At 42.0% G+C, this 27,549-nt stretch overlaps 1 protein-coding gene across 1 annotated transcript; it reads right to left on the reverse strand.

Moving 5' to 3' along the window:
- Positions 1 to 10,909: 10,909 nt before the first annotated feature.
- On the reverse strand, positions 10,910 to 26,632 carry SUPT4H1 (SPT4 homolog, DSIF elongation factor subunit). Its single transcript, XM_058164525.1, has 5 exons — positions 26,476 to 26,632; positions 21,583 to 21,689; positions 15,206 to 15,261; positions 12,937 to 12,990; positions 10,910 to 12,396 (listed from the first exon to the last, which is right to left on the reverse strand). The coding sequence occupies exons 1-5, from the start codon at positions 26,542 to 26,544 to the stop codon at positions 12,329 to 12,331; spliced, it is 354 nt and encodes a 117-aa protein (XP_058020508.1). The 5' UTR covers positions 26,545 to 26,632; the 3' UTR covers positions 10,910 to 12,328.
- Between the last annotated feature and the right edge of the window lie 917 nt (positions 26,633 to 27,549).

Raw genomic sequence — 27,549 nt, forward strand, 5'->3', positions numbered from 1 at the left:
GAGATGTCTGCAAAATGATAATCATTCTTCCTTCACTTAACAACAGGGAGCACCAAGGATAAGCAGGCATAAATAGGATCAGCTGGCCTCTGCAGGACTGCAGCTCATGCCCAGCTTTTCAATAATGTCCTTTCAACTTTTTTCCTTAGGCCTACTCCTATACATTAAGGCATCAGGCTAGAAACCAGAAGACCATAAGTTCTAGTCCCACCTTAGCCATGAAAACCGACTGGGAGATTTTGAGACAAATAAGTCTCCCTCAACTCACCTCACTTCAAAGGGTTGTTGTTGTGGAGAAAATAGGAGGAGGAAAGTGGATATGTTTGCTGTCTTGAATTATTTGTAAAAATAATAATGGCAGGAAATAATAAAAGAACAAACTTGAACAGCTGTCTGGCATAGAAATCTTAATATTTCAAGGATGTCCATGGAGCAGAAGGGTAATAAAACCCTCAAGGTGGCAGCCACAAGCCAAATATTAGAGCCCTGTCCCTTTTTACATGCCATGTAAGGACACACATTAAAAGGGGGGGGTTGGATTCAATTGTGTAGTTGCCATCTGGACTGTTTTGACACGCATACCCCAAGCATCTCCATTTTTTTTCATTTCCTTCTAACATGGAGACAAGAGCGATGGGAAATTTTTATCTGCTAACTGGTGGGATAGTTGGTGGTCTACTTGGTGCAACAATTTTAAAATATTGGATTGCTTTCCCCTTCCCACAGCTCCTTAAATGTGCATGAAGATTTGCTGCAATGGAAAAGGAAACAGTTTGCATATGTTCGGAGGGACAATGTTCATAGCTTTATAAAACCCTAGTAAGACCACACCTGGAATACAGCAACCAATTTTGGTCACCACATTACAAAAAGATGTTAAGACTTTGGAAAAAGTTAAGAGCAGAGCAACTAAGATGATCAAAGGCCTGGAGACTAAAACATATGAAGAACGGCTGCAGGATTTGGGTTTGGCTAATCTAAAGTAAAGAAGAATTGGGCAGAGGTGGGCTGCTGCAGGTTCAGACCGGTTTGCCCGAACCGGCAAATCGGACCACTGACTAGCCCCACCCTACCCATTTTTTGAGCCATTTTGGGCCATTTTGGGGGCTGTTTTCAGGCTGTGTTTTGGGCCATTTTCAGGCTATTTTTCTGGCCAAAATTGGCCCAAAAAGCAGCCTGAGAATGGCCCCAAAACAGCCTGAAAAATGGCCTGAAAACAGCCCAAAAGTTAATTTTGGAATTAGAGGATGACATGATAGAAGTATTACAGTATTTGAGGGACTGCCACAAAGAACAGGGGGTCAAATTATTCTCCAAAGCAGTGGAGGGCAGGACAAGAAACAATGGTTGGGAACTAATCAAAGAGAGAAGCAACCTGGAATTAAGGAGAAACCTCCTAACAGTGAGGACAATTAACCAGTGGAACAGCTTCCTCCAGAAATCATGGACGCTCCATCACTGGAGGTTTTTAAGAAGATTCTAGATAGTTACTTATCTGAAATAGTATAGATTTTCCTGCTTGAGCAGGGGGCTGGACTAAAAGACCTCCAAGGTCCCTTCCAGTTCATTCATTCATTCTAAATCTTAAGGCAGCAACTTGGAAATGCTTAAGAGTTAAGCTGCAAATATTACCAGGCTAAGCAGAGATGCCTTGGTTCAACATTGCACTTAAAATAGGTCAGTACTATTTCCAAATGCATAGGCAGAGGAGGCGCATTTAAAGTGTCACACTTCCTTACCTCACTCCTATTCAAAGTTCAGAGTGGGGGGAAGGACGCATTTTAAATCCCAAATGCGGCATGATATGGATTTAGTATCATTGCTGTCAAAAGGAGAGAACTCATACCCCCAATCCAAAGATTGCATTAATAAAAAGGGGACAACATGCACATTATTTTGACAACAGAGCAAGAGTCATCAGACAAGATGAATCATGCCTCTGAAATTCAGCATACAAAGGAGTGCCAGCACATTTGAAAGAAGATGAGAAAGGCTGGGCTGCATAAGAGAAAAAAAAAATCTAGGACTTAATTTGGGCCTGTCAAACTCCTACCACATGCCTGACAGTATTAACAAGACTTAACTTTATCTTTTATAACCAATTTCTGCAGCAAAATAGGCCCTCTGACGTCATGCGTTCTAAAATATGGAAGGCAGCTCACAGGCATAATTAAGCCCCCCAAATATCAAGTGAAATAAATGTGTGGATGGACTCAGTTATAGTGGCCACGAGTGCAGCACTGGAGAACCTGAAGGACCAGGTTAGGGTTGGTTCATTCTGCTAGAGAGAAGTTCCCTGAAGATGGGCTCCAGCATGAATCCAAAAACCTGGAAGGTAAAATCCCAGTGATGGACCCAGATTGGATCTTGCGACATTATCCTGGGACACGTTCATGGTTCATCATAAAGAAAATATCGGTAGGTCTATGTGTCACTGACATGAGGGAAGTGATCAAACCACAAAGTCGAATAACATAACATAATAACAGAATTGGAAGGGACCTTGGAGGTCTTCTAGTCCAACCCCCTGCCTAGGCAGGAAACCCTACACCATTTCAGACAAATGGCTATCCAACATTTGTTTAAAAATTTCCAGTATTGGAGCATTCACAACTTCTGTAGGCAAGTTATTCCACTTATTGATTGTTCTAACTGTCAGGAAATTTCTCCTTAGTTCTAAGTTGCTTCTCTCCTTGATGAGTTTCCACCCATTGCTTCTTGTCCTGCTTTCAGGTGCTTTGGAGAATAGCTGGACTCCCTCTTCTTTGTGGCAGCCCCTGAGATATTGGAACACTGCTATCATGTCTCCCCTAGTCCTTCTTTTCATTAAACTAGACATACCCAGTTCCTGCAACCGTTCTTCGTATGTTTATGGTTTATGGTTTATGGTTTATTAGATTTTTATACCGCCCTTCTCCCGAAGGACTCAGGGCGGTGTACAGCCGGAATAAGAACAAAATATATACAATTTAAAACAACAGTTAAAAAGAGCAAATTTTAAAAGGCTGAATTATTAAAATTTAGATTTAAAATTTAAAAATATAAGAATACCCAATTAAAATTCATCAATAATTATGCCAGTCCCGCTTTAATATGTTTTAGCCTCCAGTCCCCTAATCATCTTTGTTGCTCTTCTCTGCACTCTTTCTAGAGTCTCAACATCTCAACATGTAAAGGTCAAATTAGAGCAGGGTTCCCCAACCTTTTGGAATAAGAACAAAATATATACAATTTAAAACAACAGTTAAAAAGAGCAAATTTTAAAAGGCTGAATTATTAAAATTTAGATTTAAAATTTAAAAATATAAGAATACCCAATTAAAATTCATCAATAATTATGCCAGTCCCGCTTTAATATGTTTTAGCCTCCAGTCCCCTAATCATCTTTGTTGCTCTTCTCTGCACTCTTTCTAGAGTCTCAACATCTCAACATGTAAAGGTCAAATTAGAGCAGGGTTCCCCAACCTTTTGGACTTCAGGGACCACTAAATTCATAATTTTAAATCCCGCGGACCACTAATACCCATTACAAGGGCGTGCCAAGGAGTTTAGTGGTTATCGATAAAATTGCTCAGCTTCGGGATGGTTTGGATCAAAATTGGGTGGATCCAGGTGAGATGTCAGAGACCCGTCTTGTCGAGACTGTTTGGGATGGATTTGATCCTGTGGCTCCCGAGGACATGGACAGGTTGCTGGGGAGATTGAATGCCACCACATGTTTACTGGACCCGTGCCCCTCCTGGTTGGTGCTGACCACACAGGAGGTGACACGAGGCTGGCTCCGGGGGATTATAAATGCTTCTTTGTTGGAGGGGTTCATCCCTGCCGCCTTGAAAGAGGCGGTGGTGAGACCCCTCCTCAAGAAGCTTTCCCTGGATCCGGCTGTTTTAGGAAATTATTGTCCAGTCTCCAACCTTCGCTTGGTGGCGAAGGTTGTAGAGAGTGTGGTGGCACGGCAGTTTCCTCAGTACCTGGATGAAACTGTCTATCTAGACCCGTTCCAGTCCGGCTTTCGACCCGGTTATAGCACGGAGACTGCTTTGGTCGCGTTGGTGGATGATCTCTGGAGGGCCAGGGATAGGGGTTATTCCTCTGCCCTGGTACTATTAGAGCTCTCAGCTGTCAATCTAGTATGGTTTCCAGGCCTGACAGCGGCTTTTGATACCATCGACCATGGTATCCTGCTGCACCAATTGGAGGGATTGGGAGTCACTTGTGGGGTGCCGCAGGGGTCAATTCTCTCGCCCCTCCTGTTCAACATCTATAGGAAGCCGCTGGGTGAGATCATCAGTGGCTTTGGGGTGAGATACCATCTGTACGTTGATGATACTCAGCTGTATTTTTCCACCCCAGGCCACCCCAACGAAGTTATCGAAGTGCTGTCCCGGTGTTTGGAAGCCGTACGGGTCTGGATGGGGAGAAACAGGCTCAAACTCAATCCCTCCAAGACGGAGTGGCTGTGGATGCTGGCACCCTGGTACAGTCAGTTGCAGCTGCGGCTGACTGTTGGGGCGAGTTACTGGCCCCGATGGAAAGGGTGCGCAACTTGGGCGTTCTCCTGGATGGACGGCTGTCCTTTGAAGATCATTTGATGGCCGTCTCCAGGAGAGCTTTTTACCAGGTCCGCCTGGTTCGCCAGTTGCGCCCCTTCCTAGACCGGGGTGCCCTATGCACGGTCACTCATGCGCTCATCACATCTCGCTTGGATTACTGCACTGCTTTCTACATGGGGCTCCCCTTGAAGAGCATCCGGAGGCTTCAGTTGGTTCAGAATGCAGCTGCGCGGGTGATAAAGGGAGCCCCTTGTGGCTCCCATGTGACACCACTCCTGCACAGACTGCACTGGCTACCTGTGGCCTTTCGGGTGCGCTTCAAGGTTTTGGTTACCATCTTTAAAGCGTTCCATGGCATAGGGCCGGGTTATTTACAGGACCACCGACTGCCTCCCACCGACTCGTACGTTCTCACAGAGAGGGACTCCTTAGGGTGCCGTCCGCCAGCCAGTGCCGACTGGCAACACCCAGGGGAAGGGCTTTCTCTGTGGGGGCTCCCACCCTCTGGAACGAGCTTCCCCCAGGACTTCGCCAACTTCCTGACCTTTGAACCTTCCGCCGTGAGCTTAAGACACATCTATTTATTTGTGCGGGGCTGGCCTAGAGTTTAGTTTTAAAGTTAGTTTTAAATGGGGTTTTGTATTATTTTAACGATAGTTTTAAATTCGGCCTAATGTAATAAGTTTTTTAAATGTTGTTTTAATTTGTATTTATTCTTATGTTTTTTATAAGGCTGTGAACCGCCCTGAGTCCTTCGGGAGATAGGGCGGTATAAAAATTTGAATAATAAAATAAAAATAAAAATAAATAAATAATACGATCTGCCTAATGACCAGCTGGGTGGCCTTGGCTAGGTGGTTATGTGACTGGGTGGGAGTGGCCAACTCAATGTCACTCACGTCAAGGATTGCCTTGATGGCCTCTACTTACTCCTCACCTCCCAGCCACTCCTTGCCTGCCCCCACCCCGGCTCCTTAGGGCCCCAAGAGGAAGCAGTTGTTGGAGCTAAGCAGCCACGATGAAAAATAGTTGATAAAACAGCTCATTCAAATTGGATCTGACGGAGAAGGAGGCTCAGCAGAAGCACCTCACTGAGGACTACGAGCATAGACTTTCCAAGCAGAGGGAAGACCTGCCAGAGTGCAAGGTCGGGTACTGGTGCCTGGAGGCTCAGCGAGCTGAGATGGTCAGCCAGTTCCAGGCCATGATGCAGTCCCACTGGAATGAGGCCCTCCAGCTCTTTGTCATCAGCGGCACTTCCCTCTAGCCTTCACCCAAAGCCCCACACCAGGAAGCTGAAGCAGACTCTAAGTCGCAATTTCTGCCCCCCTCCAATCCACACAAAAATATCTGAAGGGGGAGACTCTATGCAGCAAAACAAACATTCATTGCACGTATCCAGCCATAGTTTGAGGACCCCTGATTTAGTGCAATATAAAAAATGCAAATAATTTTTCTACGGCCCACCAAAATTTTCTCACAGACTGCCAGTGGTCCACAGACTGCCAGTTGGTGACTGCTGCTTTAGAGAGATGCATGCTGACCTACCTGCCACCTTTTTCCTAATTAGAAAGCCCTGCTTTTTCAGCTCAAGCCATCACCCAAGAGAGCTTAAACAAATTAAGATCTAGAAGTCAAAAAGTCAAATGTGAATTGACACCCGGGGAGCAGACATGAGCACAGCGTGAAAGCGCCAACATGACAGATCCCCTAAGGCAGGCCTCGTCAGAGGCAAAAAGGGTTAAAACAGAATAGCAGCAATTCAGAAGCAAACCCTTCTCCTACACTGCAAATTAAAAGACACTCTGGCCCAGAAAGAAAAAGTATACCCAGTAATTACATTTCCCCCCCAATGTCATCTCAAAGGAAAGGGAGGGGGCAAGCAAGGAGGAGCGGGGCAAGATGACTCCCACTGTGAGCAAATATAACCCCATTAAAAGGAAGCACAGATGAGCCAAAAATCCAGATTCTGAAGAGGCCGAGCCCTGTTATGAGCAGCGACATAAAACTGTGCAGCCCAGTCTTTGCTTTATGATACCCCCATGAAAAACCAAGCCGTTTCCTTCTCCCCCCTTCTGAAAATGAGGAAACATCTTCTTGTGCCAGCCTCTCCCCCAGCACCAGATTTGGTCCCATTCTGTTGATTTTTCAAAGAGTTATTCTGCAGACAGACCGAGTCCTGAGTTCCCTTATGTAATTTCCCTCCACATTCTGCCGGTTTGGAAAGAACATAAAAAAATGGTGTTGCTATTTATATTGCATTTGTTCTTGGTAGCTACCTAGCTGATGATCAAAATCCTGTCTGTGGAAGAAACCGGCTCCCTAGATTTCTGGCATGCTAGCCGGATGTCAAGAAGAGACATCTTTAATTTAGTATCTTGTTTTTCCACTACAGCTAGTGCTTCAGGCAGCCAGCAATAATCCAGCATAAAATAATCAAGTTGCCTAGATAGATGTTCACAACTGTATCAGAATAAATATGACATTCGTTGTTTGCATTGCATATACTACTCACAAAGTCTTACAGCTGCAAGTAAACAGAGAATTGTCAATTCAAAGGATTTTTAATTCAAAATCGTATTTCTTGTGTACAGGTAGTCCTCAATTTACAACAGTTCATTTAGTGACCGTTCAGAGTTACAGCAGCATTGAAAAATGTGACATGACTGTTTTTTCACATTAAAGACCATGGCAGCATTCCCATGGTCATATGATCAAAATTAAGACACTTGGCAACTGATCCATATTTATGACGGTTGCAGCAACCTTCTGACAAGCAAAGTCACTGGGGAAGCCAGACTGACTTTATAATTGTATTGTTAATTTAATAACTATAGGAATTCACTTAACAGCTGTGGCATGCAAGGTCATTAAATGGGACAAAGCTCACTTAACAACTGTCTCATTAACAGGATAACAGAGTTGGAAGAGACCTTGGAAGTCATCTAGTCCAGGGGTCTCCAACCTTGGCAACTTTATGACTTGTGGACTTCAACTCCCAGAATTCCTCAGCCAGCATGTGCTGGCTGAGGAATTCTGGGAGATGAAGTCCACAAGTCATAAAGTTGCCAAGGTTGGAGACCCCTGATCTAGTCCAACCCCCTGCTCAAGCAGGAGACTCTATTGTTTAGCAACAGAAATATTGGGTTCAATTGGCGTCCTAAGTCGAGGGCTATGTCTATACTCCAGAGAATATCCCCAATTTTTATTCATTTTAAGCCGAAATAAGAACTTGTGTCTAAGGTAAATTAATCGTCTGATCTTTAGCATAGATCTGACACATTTCAAAAAGTGAATCCCACACACTTTCTTCTTTTAATGCCGCCTTCTACAAAGATTGGTATCCAACAGTGCTGTATGTTCGTTTGATGTTTCTCTCCAACGTAAAGCCATAGCGTTTCTGCCAAAACACAAACATGTTTTTTCAGCAAGGATGTGTGTTGTTTCTTTCTCCCACACACGTTCTACATTTTCCTTGATATTTTAAATATTCTGTAAATCTGCACTTCAAAGGCATCTATACTACTAATTGTCATTTGAGTCATTACTCATCTTCCATTTCATATGAAAGAATTTGCTGTACACGACAGTAACAACTTCTGACTAGCGAAGCTCCAGTCTTTAGGCCCCAGAGCAAACAAGTTTACTCATTCTTGAAAAGCTACCCTCACCTGTTCATCCTGCTCTTTCTGTGTCCATGCAACAATCCCATCTATCACAGGGGTCTCCAACCTAGGCAACTTTAAGACTTGTGGACTTCAACTCCCAGAATTCTTAAAGTTGCCAAGGTTGGAGACCCCGGTCTATCATTCAATATGCAGCCCAGATATTTATATTGTTGTATCTTCTGCTCCTGTCTTCCTGGAGGCATAATATTTGCTAATAGAATAGTGCTATTGGTACAACACAATTATTTATTATTACACCATAAATGTTTATATTGTTTTGGCATTTTTCTAAAAATTGTTTGAAAATAACTTCACAATATATATTAAATAAAAGGAGAAATAATACATATACTAACGGACAGAAAAGACCTCCTTTCCAATCCCCTATCCCCCAAATATCTATCTCTCCCCATAAGGGATGGGATGGCTCAGTGGCTAAGACGCTGAGCTTGTCGATCGAAAGGTCGGCAGTTCAGCGTTTCGAATCCCTAGTACCGCGTAACAGGGTGAGCGCCCGTTACTTGTCCCAGCTTCTGCCAACCTAACTGTTTGAAAGCACGTAAAAAAATGCAAGTAGAAAAATAGGGACCACCTTTTGTGGGAAGGTAACAGTGCTCCATGAGCTTTTGGCATTTAGTCATGCTGGCCACATGACTACGGAGACGTTTTTGGACAGTGCTGGCTCTTCGGCTTTGAAACGGAGATGAGCACTGCCCCCTAGAGTCGGGAACGACTAGCACATATGTGTGAAGGGAACCTTTATCTTACCTTTGTCCCGCAAATAATCAAAGTCCTACTAAAATAAATGACTTTTCTGATGCAATGTTGCAATATTGTCCTGCACACTGGAGTCCCTCCCACCCCAATAAACAGTAATATAACCATAGTGTGTGTGTGTATGTGGGTGCGTGTATGCAGGGCAACACACTATGGGCCATATTACATATGGTTTTTGCTAAGGCTTTCTCTTAGATTCTGAAAAAGTGGCTGTTCCAGGGATCTCCAACACAGATATCATCTAGATTAGGGGTCTCCAACCTTGGCAACTTTAAGCCTGGTGGACTTCAACTCCCAGAATTCCCCAGCCAGCAAAGCTTGGAGGCCCCTGATCTGGATGATCAGTCATACATCACCTTTAGAAATTAGTGCAAGTTGCAGAACTCATCAGTATATCTCATTGATTTACTGTACTGAAGACTGGAACAGTCTCTTGGAGACATGCAGTTAGCAAGCTATGCTACAAAAAAAAAAGCAGTCTGGCACTGCCTCCAAGTGGCAGGAAAAAAAATCTAAAGAGAACCATCGATCTTTGAGTCCCATAATTTTACATCTCTGCTGCCAGCAATTGCTACTATTCACGCATCTGTTCCCTAAACATTGATCATCTTTCCATATTTGAAATGCAGAGATTATGCCTATCACTTGACAGGGCCTTCATATATACCATGTGACAATATGAGCACCAAAAGAAGGCAGGGTGTTTGAATATTTGCCACCTTATTTCTAAAAATAATGAAGGCAGGATAGAAATAAATAAATATGGATTGAAACCAAAAGGGACCAACAAACAACTATGAAAGGCTACTGTATGTTAAGGTGGTTGGATCATATAAGGAAAACAGGACGAAATATGAACGCAAAGAAGATGGAAGAAGTGGCTAGATGGAGGTGGCAAGATCATCAAAAAGATGTTTAGAGGAAACAACAGTGTATGGAAATGGTGAAGGCGAGGGTATGCAGATAGAAAAATAGGGAGAGGGACAGTAATTGTTCTTAATTTGATTTGAATCTCATTTTTGATTATTTTTACAGGGTGACAAACATATCCAACATGCCTTCCTCCTCCTGTTTTCCCCCACAATAACCTTGTGAGGTAAGTTGCGTTCAGAGTCACCCAGATGGCTATCATGGCTAAAGCGGAACTTGAACTCAGAGTCTCCCACTTTCTAGCCTGGTGGCTTAATCACCAGACCAAACTTATTTCGGACCTTCAATTTTGGGAGTTATTGTTCTTACTCTGTCTCTATGTTTTATAATGTTGCGGATTCCCAAAAGTATTAGAATGGTGGGCGTGAACGTATAAATGTAGAAGAGAAAGATTTATGGCTTTGAGGCTTTGTCACTCATATCCTCTTGCTGTTGTTCAGTGGCTTCTTCATGACACCATTTTTCCAGATTGTCGATAGCTGCTTCCCCGAGGCTTTAAGCTCACGCTTGTTTGTCTCCACCAATGATATTAGGCTTCTTGTTTCCTGTCAATTGTCTTCAATTTTGTGCCTTCGTGTCCAAGGTAGCTAAACTTTTGCTTCGTAATTGTTTCCAGTGAGCAGTCTGATTCTGATCTAATATAAAATAACATTTTAGTTGGATATTCCACATAATATTTGGAGGGGGATAAGAAAAAAAATAATTAAAAATATTTCATTAGTATATGCCAGGCAACTTCATCATGGAAGCTTTCAAGAAGAGACTGGACTTCCATCTGTCAGAAATGGTGTAGCATCTCCTGCTTGGCCGGGGGTGGATGGGGTTGGACTAGATGATTTATAAGGTCCCTTCCAAGTCTGTTAATCTTATATTTCATTGACTGTGGAAAGTTATCATTATACATTATAATGAAAGTTATCATTAAACATGTCTGGCTGTTGAATAATGTGCCAGTGAGCAAATTTCAAAGAACAAATAAGATAAAGACACTGAAATAAAGGGCAAAAAAATATTTTTAATTTCATGTAATGCAAATTACATTGCCATTAATATTATTGTTCCCAATATATTTACTTCTTTCCTTCTTTCACACCAAACATGACAGTTCAATAGCAACTTAGGACTCTGGAGTCAGACTTAAAGCTTTCAGCACCAACATGACCATTTTACACCCATGTTTTAAGACACAGGCAAGCAACCTGTGTCATAACCCTCAACCCTAGTGCAATGGCCCATCATGGAAAATATTACTTTCTTGTATTATCTATTGGTTTATTTACTAGGTTTTTATCCCACATTTATTACTTTATAAGTAACTCAAGGCAGTGAACATACCTAATACTTCTTCCTCCTCTTTTCCCCCTATGACGTCCCTTGCAATGTTCATCATTCATGCCACACAAAATGGCAGCAGACAATCTGCAATCTAATTTCTGCCAGCCTGCTGGTCCCCTGCTGAAACTGCTGGTTGTCCTGCTTCTCTGAGCAACTGGAAACTGATGATCCAGAGTGGGATGCTAGGAGTAGGATGGAAGAGATATACATGGAACCCTAACCAGGATCAGCATATGGACAAATGATCCCCATCAGAAGCTCACCTGACGTAATTGTCCCAGCAATAAGTGAAGGGGAAAGAGGTTTGGTATACCAAGATCCCAGAGAATTGGGAGCTGATCCTGAATCTGACCAATGTTTGCTGTATTTACACAGGTCTATTACAAGCTTAGTTGCTTAGTTGCTCTTACAGGGTATAGATAGACCGATCTTTTAATGGCTTAGTAAGTTGACTGAACCTAAGCCATTTGATTAATTTATAGTTCAGTGCATAAACTAAAAATAAATGAGTTGATTCAGAAATGTTCTTGTGCAAAAAGTTTCCTTATGCAAAAATATGGTCAAGTGAGGAAAAGATTGTTTAAAGATTTAACTAACGTGGAAGTCTTGAATCCAAAATAATACTACATATTCCATGAAAGATAGAGAAAATCTTATTTCTGTCTTTCTTGGAATATGTAATACTCCTCTCAGAGAAAATCCTACAAATTGAGACCAGGCAAGCTAGAAAAACCTCATCTATTACAGGAAGACAAAAAATTTTAGCAGCAAAAGCCAGAGCGCAGATTTCTGATGCTATGACCAAATTTATTAAAAACAGCTAAGAGAAATCAGAAACACTTGGGAATTACTGGTACCTCTTAAGTCTTTCAAGAAACCCCCCCCCCTTAATATCTAGCTGAAAGCCAGAAAAATGGAGCCACTGATAGGCAGCCCATTAAAAGTCCTTAATAAAAATCCGATCCACGTAGAGATCATCCTCCATATCTTTAGAATAGTCCATATGGCAGCATTTACAAAAAAAGGAAGCTGGAAAGACATAATATTTGAGAAAACAAGGTATTCTTAGGTCTTTATGGCTGTATCCCGAGATTTGTAGACCACTCCACGGCTCTTCAACTCCCGTACGATGCCTGCAACAACAACAAAAATATCCATTAATTTAATGGACTTGGGTGAAGTACAGCTAATCCTTGCTTACCACCTACTTGCTCAGTGACCATTCAAAGTTACAATGATGTAAAAAGGAGAATCAAGATTGGTCCTTGAAGCAGCGGCCCTCACAGTGTCCTTGGCTCAACAGCAAACAGGGCACAAATTTCTATTGCAACTGTTGGATTTTTAGAAATGAGAAAAAGATCTCCAAATCCCAGTCCTTCTGAAGAGGACCCCTGGGCCGTGGCCTGTTTGGAACCGGACTGCACAGACATCAGGCCATCACATGTGTACGAGCAGTTCAACTTGCACAAGCAGTAGACCGGCACGCACACACGCTGCTCGATTTGCACAAATAGTGGGCTGGCACACTTGTGCGCAGCTCAACTTGTGTGAGTGGTGGGCCGGCACGTACCCATGTACACATGCCGACTCACCGCTTCCCCAGCCCAGCTCCCCTCTTCTGCAACCCCCAGGTCGCCAAGTTGTAAAAGTTGGGGATCGCTGCTGTAGATTACCTTGGGGCAGACGGCCAGTCACTGACACAGCATACACGCCTGGCTTGAAATTACCTAAGAAAGCAGGAACAAATGTGAATTATGACTGCTGAGGAATGCAGTGCAAAATAATACTTTTATTTGTTTGTATTCCTCTTTTATTATTTTTACAAATAATTCAAGGTGGTAAATATATCCAATGCACCTTCCTCCTCCTATTTTCCCCATAACAACCCTGGGAGGTAGATTGGGTTATGAGAGAGTGACTGGCCCAAAGTCATCCAGCTGGCTTTCATGGTTACAGCAGGATTTGAACTCAGGGTCTTCTGCTTAATATATAATAAGTTATAATAATATAACTTTCAGGAAGGGTGTCCATGTCATACTTTCACTTTCTCAGTCTAAGTTACTTTAATCAGTTGTCAGAAAGTTTTTTAAAATATTTTTGTGTTGTTGTAAAATGCACTATATTATTTTGATACTTGTACAGCACAGTATTGACTGAAGATAACGCTTAGTGTTTACATAAATGTAGACAACTGAGGATAAAAAAAAACCCCAATGTTTACAAACCGATATATCAATATTAATGAACATAAAACTATTTGCCTATTACATCCAGAATTGATTATTAACATTTAAAAACTGCTTCAAAATGTTCAAAATATTTGCTGAACAGTAAAACAGTACAAATTTTGGTCTTCAGCTGTTTAGTTAGCATTAAGGTTACCACTGTGTTGTTCTTAATGTTTTTGTGCATGTTGCTAAAGAAGAAAACAAAGCAAGCCAGAATGTTAAAAAAGAGACTACTGAATTTCTAACTTACCCCTTTTTGTGCATCTGCTGATTTACCATATTTGTAAACATTTGGCATTCTTAAAAATCAGATTACAAATGCTTATATTTGCCATGCTGCATGATATATATACCGTATATACTCGAGTATAAGCCGAGTTTTTCAGCACGTTTTTTGTGCTGAAAAACGTCCCCTCGGCTTATACTCGGGTCTATACGGCTTATACTCGAGTTTTTTTTTTTTTTTTAAGCCCCTCGGCTTATACTCGAGTATATACGGCTTATACTCGAGTTTTGTTTTTTTTTCTTTTTTTCACATTTTACCAGACGGCGCGGGGAAGCCCTGCCGGTGCAGTGAGAGGGCGGGGCGGGGGAGCCGCCAGCCTTCTCAGCTGAGGGAGGGAGGATTTCCCCAACCGGTAGGTGCCTCATTTCCTACCCTCGGCTTATACTCGAGTCCCCAGTTTACCCCAGTTTTTGGGGTAAAATTGGGGACCTCGGCTTATACTCGGATCGGCTTATATTCGAGTATATACGGTATATATGTGTGTGTGGAACCCATTTTTGCTCGAATTTGGTTAAACATCTATTGTGTATACATACTATTAATTTTGCCACTGTTGTATATTCTCCAAGTTTAAGTTCCCAATTAGCTATTATTGGAATTATATTTTTATTCAAGTATTGAGCAATATTTATTCTTGCTGTCGTGAGCATGTCATTAAATTACATTCCTTGTACAAAGTTAAATGTTAAATAAAACCATTAAAAAGTTCAAAATTGAATGAGGGTGTTAAACCCCAGATTTAATGTTTAACTTAAAACATTTCAGGATTGTTTCATATGTAAATACAATTCCAAGAGACTGAAAATAATTACTATCAAGTAAAGCGAGTATCTGAATCATCCTGAGTTCCCCAGAACAAATACACATGCAAATAATGTGTCTACTATCTTTTTTCCCCCAAATAATTTCATCACTATATTTCCCAATGGACATTTAAGCTTCAAATGTTCAATTAACCCTTTTAAATGTCATGCTTTTGAGATGATAGTGCCAAGTTCAAAGAAATCATTTTGAACAACACTAGCAGTTTCCCTTCAAAAAATGTAACTAAGAATCTTCCTGGGTTTTGAAATTTTTTCTCACAGGTGAAGCATATTCCATGGGCTGATGCTTCACTCCTGGGCCATAATGATGTTTTATTAATTGTTATGTTGCTGTGAAGAAATTCTTACACCAAATTGCTACCAAATTTCAGCCCTTGAAGTTTTCATCTCTGCTATCAGCATGGGCGGAATCCTACTTGCAGAAAGCTCTAATACTGAAAAAAATCAGTAATGTGACCTACTTGCTCCTGTAGACAGAAATTTCCATTTCAGCAATCTACTGCTTGTCTTTATTCATCAATCTTTCTCACACTTGAATGCAGTCATTTGTCTAATGCAGCTTAACTACTGTATATAATTAAATATAAGATTGATGAAAACTTACTGATCCGTTGCCACTTGGAGACCCAACTGTCCTCGGGACTCATCATTGCAATAATGCTGCAAGGAGACAAGGAAAGTCAGAAAACCGAAAAAAGTCACACACACCCAAAAAAGGAAGAGATTTAGCCAAAACAGCAGCAATAAGATTTCAACCCCTCTGGAAAATATGAAGTCAGTTCAAAATTTACAAAATAAAAATGGAGGCTGGACAACAAAAGATGGAATTTAAGGCACTGTTAAGAACTAGAATGGAGGACTGGAAGGGTGAATGGAAGTGACAGGATGACAGGAGAAATGAAACAAGAGTAAGCAGAAGATCCTGGATCAGGATGTCTAACCAACTGCCAATCCCAAAATACTCCTTAGTTAATTGAGGAACTATTGGAAGGAAAATTCCCAAACAAAGTAGACACAACTGTGTATTGGGGTAAGAGTTCAAAACTGAGTTTACAATGAGACTATTGAAGTGACAATTATTCTCTGTACTTATTATGCCTGCAAATTCCTGTATAGCAGACATGTTAAAAATTATCTGGGAGCCTTTTAGAGAAAAAAATGGGTGCAACTGAACACCTGCAGGGATACAGGATGAATTAGCCAATCAAATGTCCAGGTTTCATGGCAAACAATATCTCTTTTATCTGCTGTCTACTGTAGCAAAGTAATGTTTTCTGCTGTGATCTGGGATTATTTTGATTTTATGGAGTGATGGTTGAGTCTTCTGCAGCAGTCTGAACTCTGCCACCCGTCTGTCCTCTTGGAGTCCTCGCATAGCCTGACAGGGCATGATAGCTGGCTCCATGAGAAAATCAATGGTTCTCTGAGAAAGCGTGTAGTAATACATGCTTTAAAAGAAGTGGGGGTGCAGTTTCCTACTTTCTCTTTCCAGTAAACATTATAAGGAGGCATTATAAGGAGTTTAACGGTTATCTATACGATAAAATCGTTCAGCTTCGGGACGGTTTGGACCAAAATTGCGGCGATTCAGACGGGGCGTCTGAGGGCGGTCTTGGTGATATTGTCTGGGATGAGTTTGACCCTGTGGCTCCCGAGGACATGGACAGGTTGCTGGGTAGATTGAATGCCACCACGTGTTTACTGGACCCGTGCTCCTCCTGGTTGGTGCTGGCCACTCAGGAGGTGACACGAGGCTGGCTCCAGGCGATTACGAGCGCTTCCTTGTTGGAGGGAGTCTTTCCGGCCGCCTTGAAAGAGGCAATGGTAAGGCCCCTCCTCAAGAAGCCTTCCCTGGACCCGGCTGTTTTAGGTAATTATCGTCCGGTCTCCAACCTTCGCTTCGCGGCGAAGGTTGTAGAGAGTATGGTGGCATATCAGTTTCCCCTGCACCTGGATGAAACTGTCTATCTAGACCCATGCCAGTCCGGTTTCCGGCCCGGTTACAGCACTGAGACGGCTTTGGTCGCGTTGGTGGATGATCTCTGGAGGGCCAGGGATAGGGGTTGTTCCTCTGCCCTGGTCCTATTAGACCTCTCAGCGGCTTTTGATACCATCGACCATGGTATCCTGCTGCGCCGGTTGGAGGGATTGGGAGTGAGAGGCACCATTTATCGGTGGTTCTCCTCCTATCTCTCCGACCGGTCGCAGACGGTGTTGACGGGGGGGCAGAGGTCGGCCCCGAGGCGCCTCACTTGTGGGGTGCCGCAGGGGTCGATTCTCTCGCCCCTTCTGTCCAACATCTATATGAAGCCGCTGGGTGAGATCATCAGTGGCTTCGGTGTGAGGTACCAGCTGTACGCTGATGACACCCAGCTGTACTTTTCCACACCGGGCCACCCCAATGAAGCTATCGAAGTGCTGTCCCGGTGTTTGGAAGCCGTACGGGTCTGGATGGGGAGAAACAGGCTCAAGCTCAATCCTTCCAAGACAGAGTGGCTGTGGATGCCGGCATCCCGGTACAGTCAGCTGAGTCCTCGGCTGACTGTTGGGGGCAAGTCACTGGCCCCGATGGAGAGGGTGTGCAATCTGGGCGTTCTCCTGGATGAACGGCTGTCTTTTGAAGACCACCTGACGGCCGTCTCCAGGAGAGCTTTCCACCAGGTTCACCTGGTGCGCCAGTTGCGCCCCTTTCTAGACCGGAATGCCTTGTGCACAGTCACTCACGCCCTCGTGACGTCTCGTCTGGATTACTGCAATGCTCTCTACATGGGGCTCCCCTTGAGGGGCATCCGGAGGCTTCAGTTAGTCCAGAATGCGGCTGTGCGGGTGATAGAGGGAGCCCCTCGTTGCTCCCGTGTGACACCTATCCTGCGCAGACTGCACTGGCTACCTGTGGCCTTCTCGGTGCGCTTCAAGGTTTTGGTGAACGTCTTCAAAGCGCTCCATGGCATAGGGCCGGGCTATTTACGGGACCGCCTACTGCTACCGAATACCTCTCACCGACCCGTGTGCTCTCACAGAGAGGGACTCCTCAGGGTGCCGTCAGCGAGACAGTGTCGTCTGGCGACACCCAGGGGAAGGGCCTTCTCTGTGGGGGCTTCCGCCCTCTGGAACGAGCTCCCCCCCAGGACTTCGTCAACTTCCGGACCTCCGAACCTTTCGTCGCGAGCTTAAAACACACTTATTCATCTGCGCAGGACTCGATTAGTTTTTTAAATTTGTGGGTTTTTTAATGGGTTTTTATTATTTATTCCAAATTTTTAATCTCAGCCAATTGAATAAGTCTTTTAATTGTATTTTAATAGTATTTATATTGTAATATTATTGTTTATTTTATCTGGCTGTGAACCGCCCTGAGTCCTTCGGGAGAAGGGCGGTATAAAAATTTAAATAATAAATAAATAAATAAATAAATTAGGGAAACAGCTAGAAAAGATTCTGGACACAACCAATTATTTGGAAACTCTCCTTTACGCCTGGATATCCAGACCACACTCTCTTTCCTGAATTTTTGGAGAACTACAAAATATGCTCTTCCAAAAGCTATATGAGTAAAATGGTAGTTTGGTTTACAGTAGCACCTCAGTACTCGACTGCTTCAAAGCTTTTCAAATTTGGTGCCTGGTGCATTTTGACGCGAAAATGTCATCCCAGGACTCATTGGCTGGTACTAGACGTGCTGCAATTGGAAAAGGGGGATGGTCATGGCGAATGGACAGGAAGTCAGCATAGGAAAAGGGACAGGCAGGAAGTCCTTCGCAGCCAAAACAAAGGGTAATGTGGTAAGTCACATGGTTTGTTTGGCACTCGTGATTTTTAGTACTCATTGTGCCTTGAGGAACCAATTAATGAGTGCCGAGGTACCACTTGTAGTTATTAAGCCATGAGGCCAGAAACAGGAGACTGAGAGTTCTAGTCCCACTCTAAGCATAAAGCCAGCTGGGTTGCCTTGGTTAGTCACTTTGTCTCAGCCCTAGAAAAGAGGCAATGGCAAACTATTTCTGCATGCCTTGGCAAGAAAACTGCAGGGACTTATCCAGGAAGGCTCAGACACAATTGAATGGAAGAAAAAGAAATGGGAGGGCATTGGACTGACTGTTTATACTTATCTTGACTGATGTTTACTCAAATTATGACTGTAAATGGCTCAGTCTCCAGGAATTATTGTTTTGCAAAAAGAGCCATCTGATTTATTTTTTTACGGTTTTATTCTTTTGTTATTTTACCGCACTGCTATATATTTTTTAAAAATTTTATGCTGATTTTACTGCTAGTATGAATATTTTAAACTATTTTTGTTTATTGTGTGAACTGCCAGAAATTGATTGCAGTGGGTTTTAATGAAATAAATAAATATAACATTTAAGTTAGTAATAACAAAAGCAATACAACATATCCAATTATAGTACGGGATCCCCAAATTAGTAAATATTAACAGACACAATAACAACCATATTTAGGGTATATAACAGAATGAGCTTGAAGCAATTACAATAGCAGAGAAGTTGCCCAAAATAAAGAACAGAAAGGGAGGGGAATAAGTGATGAGGAGCACAGACTATACCGGAACAGCTGTCACCAACTGATGGTCCGTGACCACTGGTGGTCCGCAAGAAAATTTTGGTGGTCTGCAGAAAAATTCTTTGCATTTTCTATATTGCACTAAATCAGGGGTCCTCAAACTACGCCCGCTGGGACGGATACGTGCAATGAACCTTTGTGTTGCTGCAGAGAGTCTCCCCTTTCGGGGTCTTTTTGTGTGGGTTGGAGGGGGGCAAAAATTCCGACTTGGGGTCTGTTTCAGCCTCCTGGTGTGGGGCTTTGGGTGAAGGCTGGAGGAAAGTGCCGCTGGTGGCGAAGAGCCGGAGGGCCTTGTTCTAGTGGGACTGTATCGTGGCCTGGAACTGGCTGACCATCTCAGCCCACTGAGCCTCCGGGCACTTGTACCTGGCCTTGCACTCCCGCAGGTCTTCCCTATGCTTGGAAAGCCTATGCTCGTAGTCCTCAATGAGCTACTTCTGCTGAGCCTGCTTCTTGGTCAGATCCAATTTGAACTGAGCCAGCTCTTTTGCCAACTCTTTCTCATGGTGGCTGCTTGGCTCCAACAACTGCTTCCTGTTGGGGCCCTAAGGAGCCCGGGCAAGCAAGCGAAGAGTAGCAAGTAGAGGCTGGCAAGGCACCACCCAGTCACATGACCCACGTCATTAGGCAGATCATATTAGTGGTCCGCAGGATTTAAAATTATGAATTTAGTGGTTTCTGAGGTCCGAAAGGTTGGAGACCCCTGTACTAGAATTAGAAACGTTTCTTTGTTCAAATTGCTGTCTCGTACAATTCTCAAAGAAAAAAAGCAAGGTATACAAATTACTACGTAAAAACAAAAACAACTTGATAAATGAACTATTGTTTATTCCTAAAAGGGTAAGCAGGAGGTTTATATATGTAAACATATACATATACATATACATACATACATACATACATACATACATACATACATATATATAATATATGTAAACATATACATATACATATACATACATACATACATACATACATACATACATACATATATATAATATATGTAACATATGTAATATGTCATCTATTTCTTATATTCAGGGGGAAAGCTATTTCCTACAATATTCTCTTCCAGTTAGCAGTTTTTCTACATCTTTGGTAAAGATCACTCTACTTTTTAAACAGATTTTTTTTCCCCAAGAGATCCACACCTTTATTAAAATGTATACTTCTTATCAAGGATTTGCTTTATTGGTAACATCATGCTCCATAATGGTTGTATTAATTCAAAATCTATGTAAATAACCCCCTCTGTTTAATTCTCATGAATCCAGTCACACTTTTCCTGTAAGCCAAGAGTGGACAACTTACAGACTGCAGACATCACCACTCTTTTTAAGTTCTAAACCCCCTTCCTTCACATAAGATCATGTTGCTGAAATTTGGTGACAAACTGCCAGTGGTATCGTTTTTTGAATTCTTACTTTTTCCAAGTAAGAAGATGTCTAATATAGATAGTATTCATATACCAACTGACAACTGGGACCCACAACGTGATAGTTAAATGAAGTAATCGCTAAGTGAAAACACAACTTTGCTGATAATATTACTTCAGCTTTCCTTTCCTCTGCAGACCTGCAAAGGTCATAGGGAGGATGACGATGGTTGCAAAGTTACTTTTTCATTACCACTGTTAACTGTAAGGCAGTTGCTAAATCAAGTCTCCCTGTTATTATAATACACAAAACATTAAATGTGAAAGATTATCTGTCCCACTGCGCACTCTGCAAAATTGCAAATTCATTCATGAAAGAAGAGTATTCATTTTGCATATCTGTTTGATTTCTAGAAACTATAGTCAAAATGTAGCTTGGGGAAGAGCAATTCTGCCTTTCCTATCTGCTGTATTTAACCCACAACTAATTTAAAATTATACAAATAAAATTCAAGGGGTATTATGTTTGCAAAGGTATAATCAGAAACAACATGGATAACTTGCAGAATATTACTGGCACATCATCTAAGATCATTCCTTTAGTTACCTTCCATTGCTAGAGAATTAAACAATACCCTATTTAATTTTGCCTAGTAAAGATTAGATGTGTGCATCTTTTTAGCAGCCAAGGGTCTTTAAATATTGTTAAGGTGGCTGACAGCTATGAAATGTGTGGACCAGATCATGCAAACGGAAAAAACTTGGTTTTCTGAGTACTTATCTTTTACATTATTATAACATCAGGCTGGAAGGTCAGTAAACAAGCTTTTAAAAAATATATCAGTTGCGTATTTTTTTGAAAAGGAAAAGTTCTGCTAAAGATTATTATCTCACCAATTTATCAAATGATAATTATAACTAGCAACAGCAAAAGAATGCTGGAATTCAGGCAGATTTCTCACCCTCAAGACCTATCTGAAAACAACCCTGATAGTTATGTGGGGAACTGACACAAATACACTTACCCATCGAAAGAAGAACTGGTACAATCGTAAACCATCTCACGGTTCCCCTTCATCTGGAGATAGGAGTCACAGTTGTCACAACCATCAAATTCAAACTGGTCAATAGTCTGGTGAAGAAGAAAAAAGTTATAACAGAAAAATCAGAAGTACTGCTACTAAAGGACAAGCAAATTTAAATTGGGAGCAACCCTTAAGGTTCCAATATAGCTTTTTTTTTAACAGTTCTCAATAATGGGAAATACATTTGCTGCAACTAATTGCAAAAAATGCTTTTCACAAAAAAAGTAATGAGAATTCTTCATATTTATATTAAAAGCACACTTCCTAACTTTCCCTTACATTTAAGCCTTTCAACTTGTTTTTCCTTTGCAATTCCCTTCCCATTTTATAACTAAGTCAACAATAAAGTTGCCACAAATATTTTGCCAGTAAAGTTGTTACATTCATTTTCTTACTTTCCTTTCAAATACTATCAAATCTATCTAGACCCGTTCCAATCCGGCTTCCGGCCCGGATATAGTACAGAGACAGCTTTGGTCGCGTTGGTGGATGATCTCTGGAGGGCCAGAGACAGGGGTTGTTCCTCTGCCCTGGTCCTATTAGATCTCTCAGCGGCTTTTGATACCATCGACCATGGTATCTTGCTGCACCGGCTGGAGAGTTTGGGAGTGGGAGGCACCGTTTACCGGTGGTTCTCCTCCTATCTCTCTGACCGGTCGCAGACGGTGTTGACAGGGGGGCAGAGATCGACCGCGAGGCGCCTCACTTGTGGGGTGCCACAGGGGTCGATTCTCTCGCCTCTCCTGTTCAACATCTATATGAAGCTGCTGGGCGAGATCATCAGTGGCTTTGGGGTGAGATACCAACTGTACGCTGACGACACGCAGCTGTACTTCTCCACCCCGGGCCACCCCAACGAAGCTGTCGAAGTGCTGTCCCGGTGCTTGGAAGCCGTATGGGTCTGGATGGAGAGAAACAGGCTCAAGCTCAATCCCTCCAAGACGGAGTGGCTGTGGATGCCAGCACCCTGGTACAGTCAGCTGCAGCCACAGCTGACTGTTGGGGGCGAATCACTGGCCCCAATGGAAAGGGTGCGCAACTTGGGTGTTCTTCTGGATGGACGGCTGTTGTTTGAAGATCATGTGACGGCTGTCTCCAGGAGAGCTTTTCACCAGGCTCGCCTGGTTCGCCAGTTGCGCCCCTTCCTTGACCGGGATGCCTTATGCACGGTCACTCATGCTCTTGTTACCTCTAGCTTGGATTATTGCAATGCTCTTTACATGGGGCTCCCCTTGAAGTGCACTCGGAGGCTTCAGTTAGTTCAGAATGCAGCTGCACGGGTGACAGAGGGAGCCGCACGCGGCTCCCATGTAACACCACTCCTGCGCAGGCTGCACTGGCTGCCTGTGGTCTTTCGGGTGCACTTTAAGGTTCTGGTCACTACCTTTAAAGCGCTCCATGGCTTAGGGCCTGGGTACTTACGGGACCGCCTACTGTTACCTCACGCCTCCCACCGACCTGTACGCTCACACAGAGAGGGACTTCTCAGGGTGCCGTCCACCAAGCAATGTTGGCTGGCGGCCCCCAGGGGAAGATCCTTCTCTGTGGGGGCTCCTACCCTCTGGAACGAACTTCCCCCTGGCTTGCGCCAATTGCCTGACCTTCGGACCTTTCGCCGCGAGTTGAAGACGTATTTATTTACTCACGCGGGACTGGCTTAAATTTTAAATTTTTTAGATGAATTTTAAGGGTTTTTAGGTTTTAAATGTTTTAAATCTCAGCCAATTATATAATAAGTTTTTTAATTTTTGTTTTAATTGTACATTGTTATTGTTTCTTATTCTGGCTGTAAACCGCCCTGAGCCCTTCGGGAGAAGGGCGATATAAAAATCTAATAAATAAATAAAATAAATAAATAAATTAAACTAGTAAGTAACTTTCTCCCATTTTCATTTTGAATATCCACAGTTGTTGAGAGAGACTGAAAATAATATGACTAGTGAATTAGTACAGTAAGTAAGTAAAAATTTGAAGTCAAAGCTTGTGCTCATTGCAAAAATTTAAGGCTTCTTAAAAATTAAAGGGGGAAAAAGATTTACTATTACAGTGGGCAAATATTAAAATTGGCTTTTAAAATTAAACAAGATTGTGTATTGCCTTACACAGTGTAAACCGCCCTGAGTCCTTCGGGAGAAGGGCGATATAAAAATCTAATAAATAAATAAAATAAATAAATAAATAAAACTAGTAAGTAACTTTCTCCCATTTTCATTTTGAGAGTTGTTGAGAGAGACTGAAAATAATATGACTAGTGAATTAGTACAGTAAGTAAAAATTTGAAGTCAAAGCTTGTGCTCATTGCAAAAATTTAAGGCTTCTTAAAAATTAAAGGGGGAAAAAGATTTACTATTACAGTGGGCAAATATTAAAATTGGCTTTTAAAATTAAACAAGATTGTGTATTGCCTTACACAGTGTAAGCCGCCCTGAGTCTTCGGAGAAGGGCGGGATATAAATTCAAATTAAAAAAAAAAAGATACAAAGAAATGTTTTTTCTTCACATTTAATATTGAGACTTAAGCCCTCCACTAAAGTTTGAGATGGACAAGAGTAAATACAGCTTATAAGGATAAAAACAGCCCATGGAGGTAGTAATGTGTGACAAGGTTCTTAACCATGGTGGATCTATGAAACCTCAGAAGCAAATTATATCTGAATAGTAGTATTTCGAGTATTTCTACTACTCTTTAACATGTGGGTTATTAATTTGATTTACATGTGTCATCCAAGTAAGTAGCAGCACTTAATCAACATGTAACTGAATTGGAAAAGGCTAAACTGGTTAACACTTGGCTGGGAGACCACCAGAAAACCCAAGAAATTTTTTCTATAAAAAGGCAATAGCAAACCTCTTCTACATTGTGGCTAAGGAAAGTTTAACATAGTGGGAGTTACCTTTATCTAATCAGATGTATGTTCAAATTGGCTGAAGAAGGGCAAACTATACTTTCTAAATAAATAATTGCTATAGATTAGAACATTTATCAGAGGAAGGCTTTATGAACACTCCCAAACACAAATCTGGCTTGTTATGGAACTCAAGGCTGCTTTTTAAAATCATTTCAGCTTACAATCCTATTTGTTACATGCATTATCCCAAATGACACATATCAGTAAAAACACAATTACACATTGTTTCCTGATTGCTTATTTGTAGCCTATGACTATCATTAAGTGTTGTAAGTGTTATACCTTAATGAAGGTATCTTTTCTTTTATGTACACTGAGAGCATAGGCACCAAGACAAATTCCTTGTGTGTCCAATCACACTTGGCCAATAGAAAATTCAATTCAATTCAATTCTAAAAAGACAATTACACATTGTTTCCTGATTGCTTATTTGTACCCTATGACTATCATTAAGTGTTGTAAGTGTTATACCTTAATGAAGGTATCTTTTCTTTTATGTACACTGAGAGCATAGGCACCAAGACAAATTCCTTGTGTGTCCAATCACACTTGGCCAATAGAAAATTCAATTCAATTCTAAAAGACAATTACACATTGTTTCCTGATTGCTTATTTGTACCCTATGACTATCATTAAGTGTTGTAAGTGTTATACCTTAATGAAGGTATCTTTTCTTTTATGTACACTGAGAGCATATGCACCAAGACAAATTCCTTGTGTCCAATCACACTTGGTCAATAAAAATCTAATAAAATAAATAATTGCTATAGATTAGAACATTTATCAGAGGAAGGCTTTATGAACACTCCCAAACACAAATCTGGCTTGTTATGGAACTCAAGGCTGCTTTTTAAAATCATTTCAGCTTACAATCCTATTTGTTACATGCATTATCCCAAATGACACATATCAGTAAAAAGACAATTACACATTGTTTCCTGATTGCTTAATTGTAGCCTATGACTATCATTAAGTGTTGTAAGTGTTATACCTTAATGAAGGTATCTTTTCTTTTATGTACACTGAGAGCATATGCACCAAGACAAATTCCTGGTGTGTCCAATCACACTTGGCCAATAAAAAATTCTATTCTATTCTATTCTATTCTATTCTATTCTATTCTATTCTATTCTATTCTATTCTATACAAGCTAAAATTCTAAGCAAATAATTTTAGGAAGTATTTATTGAATGGTAGAAAGGGAAGGAAACAAGGGGAAACTTCAGTTTGTCAACCTGTGTGAGAAACAAAGTCTGAAGTGTGGGAAGGCTGCCAAATATGCCCATAGAATAGAATAGAATAGAATAGAATAGAATAGAATTAGAATAGAATAGAATAGAAATAGAATAGAACAACACATACTGGGAAGGGTAAAAGGCAAGAGGAGAAGAGCAAGGTGGATGGACTCAGTTACAGTGGTGATGGGTGCGCCATTTAATGACCAGGTTAGAGACAGATCAATAGAGAGGAAATCTGCCATGGGGTTGCCAGAAGTCAACAAACCACTTGAGGGCACATAATCGACTGCTGGAATGGAGAGAAAAGGAACAAGAAACGCCTGGTCTGCTGGGTGGGATGATTTTTACTGCCTGCATCAGGGGTCTCCAACCTTGGCCACTTTAAGCCTGGAGGACTTCAACTCCCAGAATTCCCCAGCCAGCTCTGCTGGCTGGGGAATTCTGGGAGTTGAAGTCCTCCAGGCTTAAAATGGCCAAGGTTGGAGACCCCTGGTTTTTATCACTCAAAGGACTCCCTCCTTCTCACAATCGGATATTTCAAAAGACAACACCATAGAGACAAACTGGGCTAGGAAACCCATCCCGACACCCAATTTAGAAATATATTGGACGCAGGACTATTCCAACTAGGATTTTTTTTTTTTTAAAAAGAGAAATTTCCGCTTCGCTATAAATGGAAGGCACACCTTGACCAACGAGCACAGCAAGCAAGCCCTCAAGTGCCGCAGATCCTTAGGTACCGTTTCCAACGCCATGTCCACCACCAATCGGCAGCATACACCTAAGGGAAGAAAGCAGACAGCCAAACACACGTCACTTCCCTCGCCGACAGGCTTTCCACTTAAGAGCGCTCTGGGAGTCCTCTCGTTGCACCGCTGAGAGGCGCACGCGCACAACTGTCTGCGAGGAACTGGCGTCATTCAGCAATGGCGCGTGGACTTAGTCGATGCTGTTTTGTGCGCAAGCGCCTCAATGGCGCATAAGCACCGCCTCTAGAAACCGAGCGATGGTTTTACTGATTGTAGTCACGCGAGGTTTCCAGAAGGGAAAAGAGCTTGGCGCCAAAAGTCGAACCTCCCCTTACAGTTAATTCTTTTTCACCTCTGGCGAACGTACACAAGGACTGAGTTGTTCTGAAATGGTACCGGTTCTCCTGCTTGAGCAGGGGGCTGGACTAGAAGACCTCCAGGGTCCCTTCCAGCCCTATTCTATTCTAATTATTTTTAATTCTATTTTGTGTGTCGCTTAAATGATTCGAAATTAACTTTGGTATTAGGTAACCTTTTCCCTCCCACTAAAAATATGCGATCCTGAAAAATATTTGATGGAAATTGGTGCTATCAAGATACTTCAAATATCACTTTGCCTGGTTAAGTTTATATCCTGTAAAAAATAAAATAAAATCACAAGCCCTGCTGAGAATCCTTCCTCCCAAAGTGAGAATGATAGGGATGAAAGAGACCTTGAAAAGTCTAGTCCATGGGTCTCCAACCTTGGCAACTTTAAGCCTGGCGGACTTCAACTGCCAGAATTCCCCAGCCAGCTTTGCTTAAGTTGCCAGGCTTAAAGTTGCCAAGGTTGAAGACCCCTGTTCTAGTCCAAGCTCTAGCCCAAGGCTTACCATCTTTTTTTAAATTTCATTTTGTCACAACAGTATACACAAACATTGTCATAAATAAAACAACATATCATGAAGAATATATGTGTGTGTATGTGTGTAAAAAAATTGCAACAGCTATGTTAATTTGATATAATGAAGG

This window comes from Ahaetulla prasina, chromosome 1, assembly GCF_028640845.1.
Source record: "Ahaetulla prasina isolate Xishuangbanna chromosome 1, ASM2864084v1, whole genome shotgun sequence".
Classification (NCBI taxonomy): Eukaryota; Metazoa; Chordata; class Lepidosauria; order Squamata; family Colubridae; genus Ahaetulla; species Ahaetulla prasina.